This window comes from Zonotrichia albicollis, chromosome 3 (genome assembly GCF_047830755.1).
Source record: "Zonotrichia albicollis isolate bZonAlb1 chromosome 3, bZonAlb1.hap1, whole genome shotgun sequence".
Lineage (NCBI taxonomy): Eukaryota > Metazoa > Chordata > Aves > Passeriformes > Passerellidae > Zonotrichia > Zonotrichia albicollis.
Window position 1 is genome coordinate 7,826,327 of NC_133821.1, and position 15,055 is coordinate 7,841,381.

The 15,055-nt window shown below is 37.8% G+C and overlaps 1 protein-coding gene across 1 annotated transcript in view; it reads left to right on the plus strand.

The window, feature by feature from the left end:
- The window catches only part of PREP (prolyl endopeptidase), a 90,589-nt gene that overhangs the window by 8,565 nt on the left and 66,969 nt on the right, over positions 1 to 15,055 (plus strand). The window contains exons 5-7 of the mRNA XM_074536549.1: positions 3,318 to 3,527; positions 4,765 to 4,886; positions 13,335 to 13,440. Of these exons, the coding sequence (XP_074392650.1) occupies positions 3,318 to 3,527; positions 4,765 to 4,886; positions 13,335 to 13,440 (438 nt within the window). The remainder of the gene's footprint in view (positions 1 to 3,317; positions 3,528 to 4,764; positions 4,887 to 13,334; positions 13,441 to 15,055) is intronic.

A 15,055-nucleotide genomic window follows, 5' to 3' on the forward strand; every position in this document is an offset into this window, starting at 1 on the left:
AACATTTCTAAATCTACCTTGTATCCACAATTAACCTGGTTCACTTTCCCAATGCTTTTTTTCACAAATCAGTAACAGGTTTCCAGTGAAATATGAGCAGCTCTTGAGGCTGTCCATAGCAAGGAAAAAAAGTTTGTTTTTATAGTGATTAGTTATCTTAAATTTGTATTTTGCAGCTTTAACACAAGCCGACAAGTTAAAGTAAGAGACTATGAAGGAACATAGCATTAACTTCTATAATCACAAAATTGTTTGTGTTCACTAAAGCTGTAACTTCTCTTAGCTGTCAATTTTCACTCCCTCCTTGCTCATTTTTAGAAGCAGACTCTTGGAACTAGAAGTTCTCAAAGTCCTCAAGGACAGTTAATAAAAACAGCCGTCAGAATTAGTGAATGTTTCTCTTAAAGTGACCTAGCTGAAAAGAATCAATATGGCTTTTTTTTATGAAAAATAGTGAAGCCCTGCCTTAATCTGTGTATATTACATTCATATAATCTCTAGAATTTTTAGAGATTCTTCTAGTATTTTTAGAAGTCTTAAGGCATAGTCTCCTTCCAAATGCACTTAGAAAATCAACAGCTGTGTAACAAGAGGAAAAACTCCCAGTGTTGATTAATAATTGATTTAAGGACAGGGAAGGAAAAACTGAATGGCTATCAAGTAAAGTCCTGTCAAGGACTGTGCTAGGATTTGCAGTGTTCATCTGTGAGCATACTAGAAAAAGGAGTGAGCAGTGAGGTGGCAATAATTGGTGACAGTACAAAGTTACTCCTGGTTGAAGAATGACTAAAGAGTTGCAGGAAGACCTTAGTAATAATTTAAGTAGGCAATAAATTAACAGGTAAAAGTCTTTGTGCAGATAAATTAAGTGATGCACAGAGGAACAAACAATCCTAACTTCATTTCTGGAGGAATGGATGGAGTGAACTCTTGAGCTCATGATGACCTCTTGGGAGCAGTGCTTGGAGTGTAACGTGCAATTCCATGAAAATGTCGACTTGATTCTTGGTAGGAGCTGAACAAGTACATCAAATGCCAATTTATTCATCAGGAAGAAGTTTCTCCCTGGAAGCATTCAAGAAAAACTCAGTGTGACACTCAGTGCTGAGATTTAGTTGACAAGGTGATCAGTCAAAGATTGAACTCTTGGAGGTCTTTTCCAACCCTCATGATTCTGTCATTATATGAAACAGAGAACAAAACAAGGAGACGCAGTTACATTAGCAACCCAGGAGTTTATACTGTACCATTTAACACTAGATCAAGTCCCAGTCTCCTCAGCTCAAAAGGGGCTCTGAAATACAGGTTGGAGGAGGGCAGTAGGAACAATCAAAGGAAAAACTGAGTGTGCCTGGATTAATCAGCTTGGAAAAGGGACAATTTAGCAAGGATATTAGAGGTCTGCAGAATCATTCCATCTGCAGGATGGAGAGAAGGAATAAGGGTTGATTAGTCATTTTTCTATTATAAGAATGAGGGAATATCAATATCAAAGCAGTCAAGTCCCAAGCAAACAGAAGAAGGTGATGGTTCATGCTGCAAGAAGTAGATCTGTAGTACCCTTACCAATAGATGTTGGTAGTGGAAGAAAGCAAGCTGGACATAATCAAGGAGAAGGGAAACATTCAGGACTATTAGCCAACTACTGCATGGAAAAGGAGTTGGCTAAACTAAATATGGTTGGAGGCAATAAGAATATTTGAGGGAAATATTACATGTGCTTGCATTGTTCTTGCATTTATTCCTGCATTTTGTTCTTGTGCTTGCATTGCACAGTATCAGCACAGGCTGCGGAATGAAGAGATTGAGAGCATCCTTGCTACCAAGGGCTTGGGGGTCCTGGTGGATGAGAGGCTGGATGTGAGTCAGCACTGTGAACTTGCAGCCCAGAAAGAGATTTAATCCTGGGCTGCATCCAAAGCAGCATGGCCAGCAGGGCAAGGGATGGGATTCTGCCCCTCCACTGGGCTCCTGTGAGACTCTGCCTGGAGCACTGTGTCTAAATCTAGGCCCCATTCCAGGACCTGTTGGAGGAAGTCCAGAAGAGGGCCATGAAAAGATCAGAGGGCTGAAGCACCTCACCTATGATGAAGGGCTGAGAGAGTTGAGATTATTCAGCCTGGAAAAGAGAAAGCTGTGGGATGACCCTCTAGTAGCTTTTCTGTACCCAAATGGGGCCTACAAGAAAGCTGGAGAGGGACTTTTTACAAGGGCATGTAGTGATAGGACAAGGGAGAATGGTTTTAAACTGAAAGAGGTTTAGATTAGATATTATCAAAAAATTATTTACTGTGAAGGTGGTGAGGCACTGGTACAGGTTGCCCAGAGAAGTTGTGCATTTCCCACACCTGAAAGTGTTCAAGGCCAGGTTTGACAGATCTTTGAGCAACCTTTGTCTAGTGGAAGGCGTCCCTGTCTACAGCAGGAGGGTAGGAACTAGATGATTTTTAAGATCCCTTCCAACCAAACCATTCCATGATTATGTGGTTATTCTTGTGTAGGTATCACATTGTGGTTACTCCTGAGGACAACTAGATGGAATTGTTCTGAATCAGAATTGCCACTCTTACATTCTTTTGGGAGAGAATATATTGAGTGCCTCTCAAAACTGTCATGTCCGTGAAATGCAACTCTTTCTTAGGTTGTTTTTTTGGTTGATGCTTTCAGGTCTGTACAGGCCGTGGTAATTCAGTCTCTTCGCTTGACTTGATTTGCAAGCATGAATTTGATCTTCATCAGCTAAAATGGAAGCTTTTTATTGTCTTATCACTGTTTGGATAAAGTGAAATATATATCACAGTCTTAGCTGAGAATACTGGTAATTAACCATTTGCATGCTAGTAGTTTCCCAGTTACTTCAGTTTTCAGGGTTTTAAAGGGTCTAGTTTTCAGTGACTCCATTTTTTAAGTGGTATTTGCACTATTTCAGTATACAGCTTGCATCTTTGTTAGCTTCTTTGGTACTGTTTCTCTTAAAGTTTCACTCAAGTTCTCCACCTATTTTAATTTTCTAGCTCTTCCTGCCAAGCTTAGGGCAGGCAGTAGAAGAAATATGATTCAAACCATAATTGGTTTGGCACAATTTATGTTACTGAATATGGATGCACTTACTGAGTATCTGTGCCTAAACTTGGATCTGCAAATTAATTGAGAATTCCACATAGTTGGACAAAGTGGTGTGACTCCTGAGTGATAGCAGATGTAGTGTCTTGCAGTGTTTTTAGAAAATAAATCTCCTCTTACTGTTTGGTGAGCAGTTTCTTTAACTAGTATCCCAGTTTAATCTCTCTTCATTTTGTTTGTTTCTGATTTCCTAGGTTATGCATTCAGTGAAGACGGTGAATACTTTGCATATGGCCTGAGTTCTAGTGGCTCTGATTGGATTACTATTAAGTTTATGAAAGTAGAAGGTCCTGAGGATCTCCCAGATACACTGGAGAGAGTTAAATTCAGTTGCATGGCATGGACCCATGATGGAAAAGGCATGTTCTATAACAGCTACCCACAACAAGATGGGAAAAGTGATGGTAGGTATGACCATTGTAATTGCATGCTGTGTGGAAGCAGAATCACTTTTGCAGTGAATTGGTGCAACAATTAGCTCTACAAATCTATATTAAAATAAGTGGCTGTATTGGTTGTGCAGTTAGAGATCAAATTTTCTTGTATCTCCAAAAAGCCTATGTTCAGTTAGTATGAATCACTTTTTGTCTGCCTGGCCCTCTTTTTCTCAAAGTTTGCTGCTCCCTTTCTTTTCCTCTGGGATGATTTACTTAGGTTCCATATTGTTGGTGGTGTTGATTAGAATTTGATGCCTGCTGGAAACTTACTTAGATCTTTTCCCTAATGCATTTGTGTGGGCATAGATAAACTGCTTTGGGAGATTGACCTGATGAATAGCAATGTGAGGCATAAGGTTTCTCTTGTTCAAACAGATTAATTCATGTGTGGTTCACAGCAAAGCAAAACGAAATGTTTATGCTAGCAAAATTCAAGGAGCACCGCACACAGTGGAATAAATTGCGGAGGAGCATCAAGGGGGAAGGAATTTAGTAGCTTTTATTATAAGGCAGAGCTACTGAAAAGTTTCTTCTGGAGATGTGCTCTTCACTAAACTGGAGAGAGCCTGAATTTTACCTCCGTATTTTCTTTTGAAGGCTGTAATTTTGCCAGACTGGCAAGATAGACACCAGCCTTGTTTTGTTGAGGTTTTTTTTACCTCTTGTTTGTAGTTCAAAAGCTGAAGTGTTGGAAAATGTTGCAAGAATGAAATTTTTTTAAAAATTAAATCAAGTGGTACCTCATACAGTGCTTTAAAATACATCACTTTTATATTTTCAGCAAATGGAAGTATGAAGGTTTCTCGGAATGTAATTAGCAGTAAATCTCCCCTTAATTGCACTGGGTGAAATGGAAAGGAAAATGTAATTAGAGAGTGGCAGGGATTCTTCGTTTTCTTCACTTTGCTTGCTTTTATTTCTAGAAAGCAAAGCTTGAAATGATACCTTCTTCAAATGTGAAGATTTGTTATCAACAATAAAAGTAAAGGGTTACTTTTTAAACAGGTTTCCAGCATGAGGTTTTATCTTGTTTAGTAGGATGGTGTTTGTTTGGAGGGGAATGGTTGTAGATTGCAACCATTCCTAGTCCTCTCTTCTGAATTTCTATTTCATATACAAAGGGATACACAAGTTTCTAAGGGTTTCATATGATTGTTGCATTTTTTGTGCGAACTTACTAGTTTAAATATCTGCATTTCACTAGGTACTGAGACCTCCACTAATCTGCATCAAAAGCTGTATTATCACGTATTAGGAACTAACCAGTCAGATGATATCCTGTGTGCTGAATTTCCTGATGAACCAAAATGGATGGGTGGAGCTGAGGTATTGTAAATGTCCTGCACCTTACCACTATCATATTCTGTTTTTCAGATTCTAACAAGTGAAAGTGAGTATTAATTTGAAAATATTTTGTTAAAAGAACACTTTTTATTAGTGTTGTGGAGTTGACAATTGAACTAAGAATCATTGATTTAGAATTTCTGAAAATAAGACTGCCTAATTTACTTCAAATCACTCCTCCAGCCTGCAATGACACAATCATATACCCTTTTTCTTCACTGAGGTCATTCTGCCTGACACAAATTTCAAGACAGAGAAGATCATTTGATGGACAGTGTGTCACTGTTCTTGTTTATTCTTGGTCAGTGTTTAGCCCCAGCTTGTACTTCCTGCACAAAAAGCTTATTATAATATCCATTGTCTGGATATTCCCTGCCTTATATTTTTTGATTATATTTAATTTTGCAATGTCTTCCCTGAAAAAATAAATATATCTGTCCTTCTTAATTGAGGAATGGAGATATACAAGTCAAAATCTGTTAAAAATCTATGTACAATTGGAGAACTCCAAATTTCCCTATAAGTTTTATCAGCACACATATGGTACAGACTGTGTTGTTGGAAATGGAATTTATTTCCTTAGCTGATTTTGTTGAACTACTGCTTTATAGTGCAAAATCCCAGTAACCCTTTTGCAATTAATGTGTTTTATTCCCCATATTAGATTTGGCAACGTGCAGTTAAGTGCCCTTATTTGAAGTGCTGCTGGAATGTAGTGATGGTCATTCTATTTATCAGGGAACTGATGTTTTCCCTGTGGATGAATACTTTTAATACTCTGTACTCTCCTGCCTACCGTGTTTGATCAGTACTTTTTGTTTCTATGTTGGTCTCGTTTTTGTCTGACACTTTTGATGAATATGAAGTGGTTTTAGCCTGGTTTGGGGTACTCAGTTCCTGCAAGTACTTTTCTCTGCAAGAACCTCTTTTGGAAAATGTGATCATCAGTTTGTGTCACTTCCAAACACATTTACCCATGAAAATGTTAGAGCTGTCTTTACTGTAGGCTGACAGAAAACAAAGGTACTTTTAACGGTCAGAGAAAAATATTCTGCAATTTAAAAAAAAAACCAAACAACAAAACCCAAACCAAAACAGTGTAGTTGCAAAATGTGGTTTTGTCCTTGTGCAATGGACTAAAAATCTTCTTTGCAGGCCATTTCAATAAGTTTTCTGGCCAGCTTTTTCTAAGTGTTTAGAAAGTGGAAGACCACAAAGTAGTGGGGGAAAAATTAAAATATCATTAGTCCAAATCAAGTTATATGGCTGTTTGGTGCTATCCTGAATTTACTTCTTTGGTGCTAAGATGCTGCCATAGATTTTAAAATACAACTTTGCACAGCACAACATGTTATAAAATGCATGTTTTCATGTGTTTTTGTCAGATAAATAAAAAAATGTTTTTATTTTACCAACTTTACTAGTCCCACTAGCTAGAGACATTATGTTTTACATAAGCTTCCATGAAAACAGTTGATTTGTAGTGTAGGTGTTCTAGTACCAAACCTTTCTCCATGGTGGAGGGAGAGTTGAATTTTCATACCTAGGTTTGAACAGAATTTGCAGGTCTTGCAACCACGGTCAAGGAAGAGAAATACCTCACTTGCAAGTGAAAAGCACCTGACAAGAAAATTCTTCAGAGACTGCAGAATTAATAATGTTGCCATGATATTTCAGAAAATATAATCTCAAGTCTGCTGTAGGGAGTCAGAGTGTATTCTCAGTGGAGATAGGAAACTAGCTCATTCATAAGGACAAAACAGGGTTGTATAAAATTTTGTCAGCTTAATATATTTACAAGACAGTATCCAAGCAAATAGCTTCAGGGTGCTTTTCCTTATTATACATTCAGCACCAACCCCAAGCATGCTTGATTTAAACAAAATCTGTGGTGCTGAAAATGGTGTTGGCAGAAAAATACAGATGCATTTCCAGCTCTTCACTTGAATGGATTGTTTCTGAGGGAAAAATTCTGGTTTTTTTAGTCAGATATGTAAGTTTTGGAAAAATAATCTTTTCATTAGTCTAGAAAAAGCATAAGCATTTCTGGGACAGTGGTGAAAAGCAGGGATGGAATTTAATTTAATAACAGCCCAGCAGAGGGCAGTCTGGTATGAAGATTTTTAAAACCTTGGCAATGTCATAGGTATTCTGGGAAAACAGGAGCTTCCCATGCTTTTCTGTTTAAATGGCATTTTCTTGCCTTTTCTCCAGATTGACTGAACATATCTCTCTTTCACAGACAGACTGTTATTCTCAAAGTTAAACAATAAGTTATATAACAGTCTCTTACAGTTGGTAGTGCAAGAAGTCCCTGTGGTACCAGCAGGAAAGTAAACAGAACAGAAAAGAGTGGGTGAGAGGAACCCTCCTATCCCAATTCTGCCAGCAGTGAAACAAGTACAATTTTTCATGTTTTCTAACAAACACTGTCTACTGTCTCTGAATTGACAATTTTTTTTTTTTTAATTCTTCATTTTTTATGTAGAGCTGTCATTTAACATCAGTGGTTCTGAAACAGGGAGATTATCTTGCACATGAAATTCAGAGCACAGAGGAGCAGGCTGTGCCAGATGTGTGCTGGCTGTAGTGGTTTCACTGCAGCAACACAGAAGCATCCACTGGGGAAGAGTGAGCAGCATGGAGGGCTGAAAACATTGCCAGTTCACTCAAGTGAGACACACTGCTGGGTAAAACAGGGCTCTGGGAATTTTTCTAAAGCCTTACACTGTCTTAGTCAAGGATGAATCTTGAATAGAAGACTAGTATGAATGTCTTCCTACAGCCCTGGCAGCAGGCCCTGAGAATTTTACTCATAAGAAGGAGGCAGGTAATTGTGGCTGCACATGGGACTATGGGAGCTGATAATTTCTTACATAGCCAGGTTCCAGATGCTTTGGTGTGCTTTCATTGCTCAAAAGCAAGCTGAGAGCCACAGTAAAATGTGTTTGATGTTTGTCACCCCAAAAGGCTGCTGATTTTGTTCTGTGCTAGACTTAGGAAAGAGAATGCATGTAAATATGTGTGTGCATATTGCTGTGATGATCTAGGGTCAAAATCCCTGTTCTCTGGCTTTGGTGTGGCTCCTTCAACTCCAAAGCTGACAGAGGCTCAAAATATGGTCAGAACAGAAGTGTTTGTTATACCAGCACATTGTATCTAAAACCCAAGAATAAAAACCCAGCTGGAATAAGAGATTGGAATTAATGCCCAGAGCAAGTTTTCTAACCTGGGGAGTGGGTGGACAGACCACATCAGAATGTTTGCATATAACCCTGTCCATGTCCTGCATACCTGCATAAAGTGTCAGGCCTGTGCCTCAGAATGTAGGAAGGAGATTCTGTTGGACCTCATCCTGAACTTTTGCATTCCTGTGATCACCCATCGTTAGGGCTTCTGAAATGTGATTGATTCTGAAACTGGTACTCTGCAAAAGAAAACAAAGCAGCGCCTTTACAGCCTGAGAGTAGCAAGCTTCAGGTGGCTTGGATTGTGCAGGCAGTCCCAGGAGGTTGCTGTGTGAGAGGGAGTTTGTGCCCCAGTCCTCAGCATCTTAAAAGACTGCAAGAACATAAAATGTGATAGGAGCTATTTTCAAGCTTCAGTGATTTTCTGGCACTGCTGCAAAGATAATATCAGAACATAGCTGTATGTTCCCTTCATTAAAAAAACAACAAACCAGTGCAACACCCCACAACCCCCATAAAAACCCCACAAAACCCACAACTCTTTACAAAACAGTTTCCTGTTCTAGGAAAGAAAATAGCTTTGATTTTTCTAATAAATGTGAGATAATAAAAGTGGAATTTGAAAGGCTGGGAGACTACTGTGGGAGTTCTTTGTCATCCTGCAGGCAGATCTTTGCAGCACAGGCACATGTGCACATCTGTAGAACACTTGAGACTGTTCAGACAGTGTAATTGCTCTTTACTTGCCAAATATTTTAGCAAATTTTACAGTAATTTTTTTTCTCTCTGTAGAAGCAACATGCTTTGTGGATTTTTGTGTTAATATTTTCATTTGTTCATCTGATAAAAATCTTTAAAATACTCATAAATAACAAAAGAGGTCATTTCTGCAACAAGTGAAAGTTTTCTTGTATGTAAATTCTTCTTAGTGGAGTCATATCCAGGGTCAGTGGTGTTATGCAAAAGTCTTCATGCAGCATATATCTAAAGTTGAGGAAGTAACTGCTGTCATTAATCTGCTTTATTATGGTGACTGGGTACATTCCTAAATAAGTATTTAAAAAAAAATCTGTTCAGTCTCTCTGGGTGGTTTTAAGCGGTTACATCCATAGCATATAGTGAAAATGGTAGCAGTGTTAAAATCCAGCTTATTCATGCAGTGAGTTTGTAGTTCCATGCATTGCACGGTTGCATCTTTATTGCCACACATCTTTCTTTTTCTGGATGATCTGATCTTTCATGACTGGATACATTACAGTTAGTAATGTGACCTTTTAGCTCTGTTGGAAAGCTTTGATTCTGTCTGTGATTTTTTTGAACTTTGCTTTTTTTTTTTTTTTTGTACATGATTCATTTGCTGTGCTTCATTGGAAATGCATTAGATAGCAGTGATGATTGCTCAGTTTCATATGCAAAGGGCTCCAGTGCATGAGGAGTGGTAGTTTGTGAAATCACTGCAGATGCAGATCAGGTTGTAGATTACCATAGTGTTAATGCCTGCAGTTAAGAAGAGAGTTTGTCTTTTTCTCAACACAGGCATAGAATCTAATAATTGAATTTTGTTTATTTTTAGTTCCTTGTTATGCATAAACAAATTATGCAGTGATTAGGTTTTTTCCGCCTTGATAATAAAAAAGGGCAAAGGTAGTAAAACTTTTAATTTATTATCTGTTAAGGAATGATGTGTATATGTAGTTGCCTTAATAGAATACAGCATACTCTAAGGGCCCCTATTTGTGAACTGAATATAGAGAGCTCTTCCTTATCCTGAACTTGGCAACTGTGACTGTCCAGGTAGTGTTCACAGAACTTGCATTAATATTCACTGTTGGTATGCACATGACCTGAAAGTAGAGCACTCTAATATCTCTCATATTGACATTTTAGTTGAGTAATACATAAAGCCAGGAAGTCTAAAAGCCCAACAGCTTTCTCATGTTCATTCTTTTTGTTGTTGTTTGTTCAATTATGTATGAGTTTTTGGTCTGAAATCTGCTGCTAGACAAAATATTTCACTTTGTTTTTGCTGTGGATCCTCATAACCCTTTTGCAGTTCCTTATGTGGCTTGTAAAGTGAATTAGTTGTATTTTGTAACAAAGATGAGATTTGAGTGGTTAGATTGTTTTTACTGATTAGACTTCATATATTTTTTTTTATTTTCTGTTCATTGATATATTGAAGTTACAGGTTCTTCTCTTAATGTTTGTTTTAGCAGTGGTTACTGTTCATCAAAATGGAGAGAACAGGTAGCATTGAAATCACTAGGCAGAAAAACAGCCCAGAGAAAACACTCCACTATAAACCAGAACTCTGCTATAAAGGAGAATTTAAAGGTTTTGATGCTTGAAAGACTAGATGAAATTGTACTTAGGAGTACAGCTATCTTAGTGATACTGTTGTGTTTGTTTGTGTGGTGTAATGATGGTCACAACAAATATTTAAGAAATAGTAGGTCTGACAAACTCAAAATTGCCGACTGAATGACAGTAGTAGTGAAACTAAAGCTACATACTAACATCAGTTCTTTGAAATAATCCTTCCTTTACTGGTGCTGAGTTAGGGATTAGTGCTGTGTTATGCCAGTGAAATCATTGTTATGCTGAAGGTTTTCAAAAGCTCCAGTTGAAAGGCTACAGGATTTCTTCTGTCCTGTTTTGACAGATACTAAATGTTGTTTTAAGAGGTGCAATTGCTTTATAGCCAGGTTACCTTTTAGCAGTGGGTGTTCTTTGAAATTATAGTAATTATTTTAACGAGAGAAATGTGCACTGACTGGCATTCCAGATCACTCTCAGAAATTTTTGAGATGTTTCCTTTTCATCCTAAATGTGGGAAATCAGGTCTGACATTGCAGCTGTCCCCCTTATGCTGAACCATGAATGCACTCTGAGATTTGAGTGAGGTACTAGCGTGAAATTTCAGTTCATAAATTTGTGAGCCAAGAGCAGTGATTGCAGCTCAGCTCATGAAGATGATTTAGCAGTGTAAGAATAATTCAAATGGTAATTGGTAAATCCTATTTCCTTTTGCTGTCCTGAAACCCTGACTCTTGTCTGTTTACAGTGTAGGGTCAGTGGCATTTGGGCTGTGATTACACATTCACCAGTGCTGCAATCTGAGCTGCCTTAAGCAATCTCTACCCCTGTTATTCATCTTTCCAGCTGTTTGGTGCTGTGTGTTAGCTTAGCCATTTGTGCAACTGAACAGTGAACTGATCGAGATACTAATGTGGCAGAGGGACTTCTTTTATTCTTCTTTGGTTTTTATTGTGGATTGTTTAAGTATTTTTTCTTTTTCTTTCTCCTTCCCCTCCTGGATTCTTTGCTTTGCTTGTTTGGGTGTTTCTGGATTCTTTCTTTTTTTCTGGTTCTTGGAGGTTTAAATTTTTTTGTTGTTGTTGAACATGCCATTTTATCAGTTGAATCAGTTCCCTGAACTGGTGTACTTCACAAATGGTGGATGCTTGTTCTGGCATGACATGGGGAATGAATTTACATGGACACAAGCAATGACAGCAGCAGGAAGAGTTAGAGGTGGAGACTGCATAAGGTGATGCTGCTGCCAAGATTGCTTATCAAACTGTAACTGCAGTGTAGATGTCTAAATCTGCAGTATAATACTGAACATTTTAGCATGCTGCAGTCAACCATCTTGTCCTGTTTCTGTCAAAATCCTTTGGGTTGTAGAACTCACTGGTATAAGAATAGCTTTAGTGATAGAGACACACTTAATTGGTATCCCACCAGCAAGATGCTTTGGGAGTTCTTACTTCAAATTAAACATAAACTGCTATCAACTCTTAACTAGTCCAGCTGGGAATATGGAAGGAAAAATTAGATGTACTCAGATTTGCTGTCATCAGAGATCCTGAGTTGCCCTTGCAACAACATCAGAAATTTGCACATCTCTGTTCTTTCTTGGGTAAAGTTTCAGTCTTCTCTTAACTGTTTTAGTCACAGAATCAAGGAATAAATTTATGTGGGTTCTGAGTGTGACTAAAAGAGTTTTGTGTGTCATACTCTTGAATGTAACTGAAATCTGTATTTTTTTATATAACTTAAAATTATTTGTTACTTTTTTCAGTTGGTGAGGAAGTGAAGGGAACTTGGTGCTTTCACAAGTGTGGACAGATGCTTAAGCAGTATACTGCAATCATTTTCTTAATTAAAATTTACACCTGCAATTGTTGCTTACCTAAAACCACTGAAGATGTATCTTTCAAGAAAGATCACCTCATCTTGGTTTCCATTTTTGGATATACTTGTTTCTAGGTGCAGGGTGCCCTGTTAAAGATGTCTTTGCTGTTTCATGTAAGGGAGTGGTTTTTTGGCTACAGTACAAATCTTAGGTGTTCTTTCCTATTTGTCTTGTGAGCTTTTTGCTGTATGGACTTTTTTTGTGGTATAATTAGATCATAACAAAATGCCTGTAAAAATATGATTTGGAAACATTCATTTGGGGATTGTTTTTGTTTCAAGGAGTGTTTGATTGTTGGGGTTATTTTATTAACTTTCATACACTGAGATTTGTTTCTATTCTACTAGGTCCCTTTCTTGTGTCCTTAAGATTGTGGCTCTATTGTAATAGCAGTATAATTAAAACTTAATTATTTTGAAATTTATTTTGCACAACTCATTTTACAGATATTTTGCATAACAAATGTTACAAATATAAACTGAAATATATCTAAGAAGTAATTACAATATAAGAATTGTTTTGAAGCTGTGTATAGTGCTAAGTGGAAAATGTCCAGAACCCAGATTCGTATTTTGTGACTTTAAATTTCCATTAGATAAGATCATATAAGAATATGAACAGTAAACAGCTTTCTCTATCATCTCTGTTAATAAAACATCAAAATTTGGTGGTTGAGCTCAAAACAGCTCAATCAGGAGGAGGAGACACTAAGACTTCGTGTTACTTTCTGCCTTTTCTTGTTGGATTTGCACTTTCAAAAGCTTTGTCAAGAAATGTACTGTGTTTGCAAAGCCTGAGTAGCAAGAAGGATTAATTGATGACTTTCTGTACTAGCAGACACCATTTCAAAAATTGTGTTGAGTGTGTACATGCATGTGCAAAAGCAAGCCAAGAGGCTTCATCAGATAATTTATAATGTGGTTATAGCTTGTAATGTTCTTTTAACAGCAGCACTAGATTTTTCTGCATGTGTGAACTTTTTCAAGTTGGAGTTCTCTTTTCCAGAGGGTGAATTGTCTTTGATTTTTCTGTAACTTCTTGCAGGTGTCGGATGATGGTCGATATGTCTTGCTGTCAATCAGGGAGGGCTGTGATCCAGTGAACAGACTGTGGTACTGTGATCTACAGAAGGAGTCTCAGGGTATATCAGGTATGTGTTGCTTTGTTAGCTTGCTTCCTTTTAAGGCAATATAAAATTTGAAATACTTTATGTTTGAATGAAAAAAAAATGTCTTGAAATGCATGTATTGCTTAACCACCTTTAACCACCTTAATGCAGAAATTAGACAAAATAAGCACTGCTAGCATTCCATTTTCTGTTATGTATCAGTAGATTAAAAACTCCATTCTTCATTCTGTAGTTCGCTTAAAAGGTCACAAGGAAAAGTTGATATAGTATAAGCCGCTGTACAGTGTATGTTCAGTTTCATTCTACACCACTAATACTTTTCCATGTTAAAACGTTTTTTTCATATTTTAAAAATTTCACTTATCTCCCTTCAAGCACTGATAGCACTTTTTTACAAAAAGTGACTTAGAGATAGCATTTTTTTTCTATGTATAGTGCTAGGAAATAAAAATCCTCCAGTGTTATTTGGTAACACCATTGTTGTTACAGTGGGAGTAGAGTAGAAGTATCAGCTCATATTTCAAATGCGCTCTCCTGAAATGCTCCTTTCTTGCCTTCTAGTTGGAGTAGTCTTTGGCTTTTGTGTATTAAGCTTTGTAGCCACAATGGCATGAGCTGAAAGTATGGCAGTTTACACCATATGGCTGTTGGTAATTGTTGGCATAGTTAGCTTGTTTACTGATTGGTAGTTTTGTATTTCCAGACTATTGGATTATTGAAAGGTATTTGTCGCGGCAGGCCATTTGTCTCGGTGCAGGGAAGTCTTGGGACCTTTTGAAGAGAGACGTTTATTGAAGAGAGCATCAAACTTTTATGCACAACAAGTAATAAGCTCATGCATATTCTGTAAGCTAGCAGTCTATTGGTTATATACAGATATCAGCTTCTTCATCCCAAAGGAGTTACATCTGCTTTTTCTCATGTCTCTAGTCTCTCAACTACAGCACTTTGTTATGGTAACACAGTTATGCTCAAGGACAGTGTCCTTGCAGGTGCAGGACTTAGATTAGCTGGGTTCTTGTCACGTAGCTATTTCTCCACAGGTATTCCTCAATTTCTGTTTTGCATAGAACACAACTTAGCTTTTTTGATTCTTGCAGCTTCTCTCTTCAGAAACTTCAGAAACAGAATAAATACTGCAGTATCTCTTTGTTGAATATTGGATCTCAAGAAGCTTGTTCTGTTGTTTATTAACAGCATTTTTCAGGCTAAGGAGAGGACACTACTACTGACTTGTCAACAGCCAAACATCAGCCAAGGCTGCCAGCAACTTCCACATGCACAGCCAATTCTTTGTTATTTGTACATACCAGGTCAGGCAGGGCACCTTTCTTTCTCTGGCTTCATGATCACTTTGGGAACTCATCAAGGCCCTGTAGAATTCTAGATTGCTTGAGCCCTAGATTACACTGTCCTTCCACAAAGAAGGCATCACAGTGGCTAGAATTTCCACTCTAAGGAGTATGGCCTGTGAAATGAGTCATCTTCCAGTTGTCTGAAGAAGGCATCATCTACTTCTTCCTACTTAGGAAGTCCATAGCATGTGCTACTACATACAGTAGACTGCTACTATGTGCTCTATAGCACACAGTAGTATATACCACTACAGTAGTACCCATGCTGGTCTGCCTGTTAA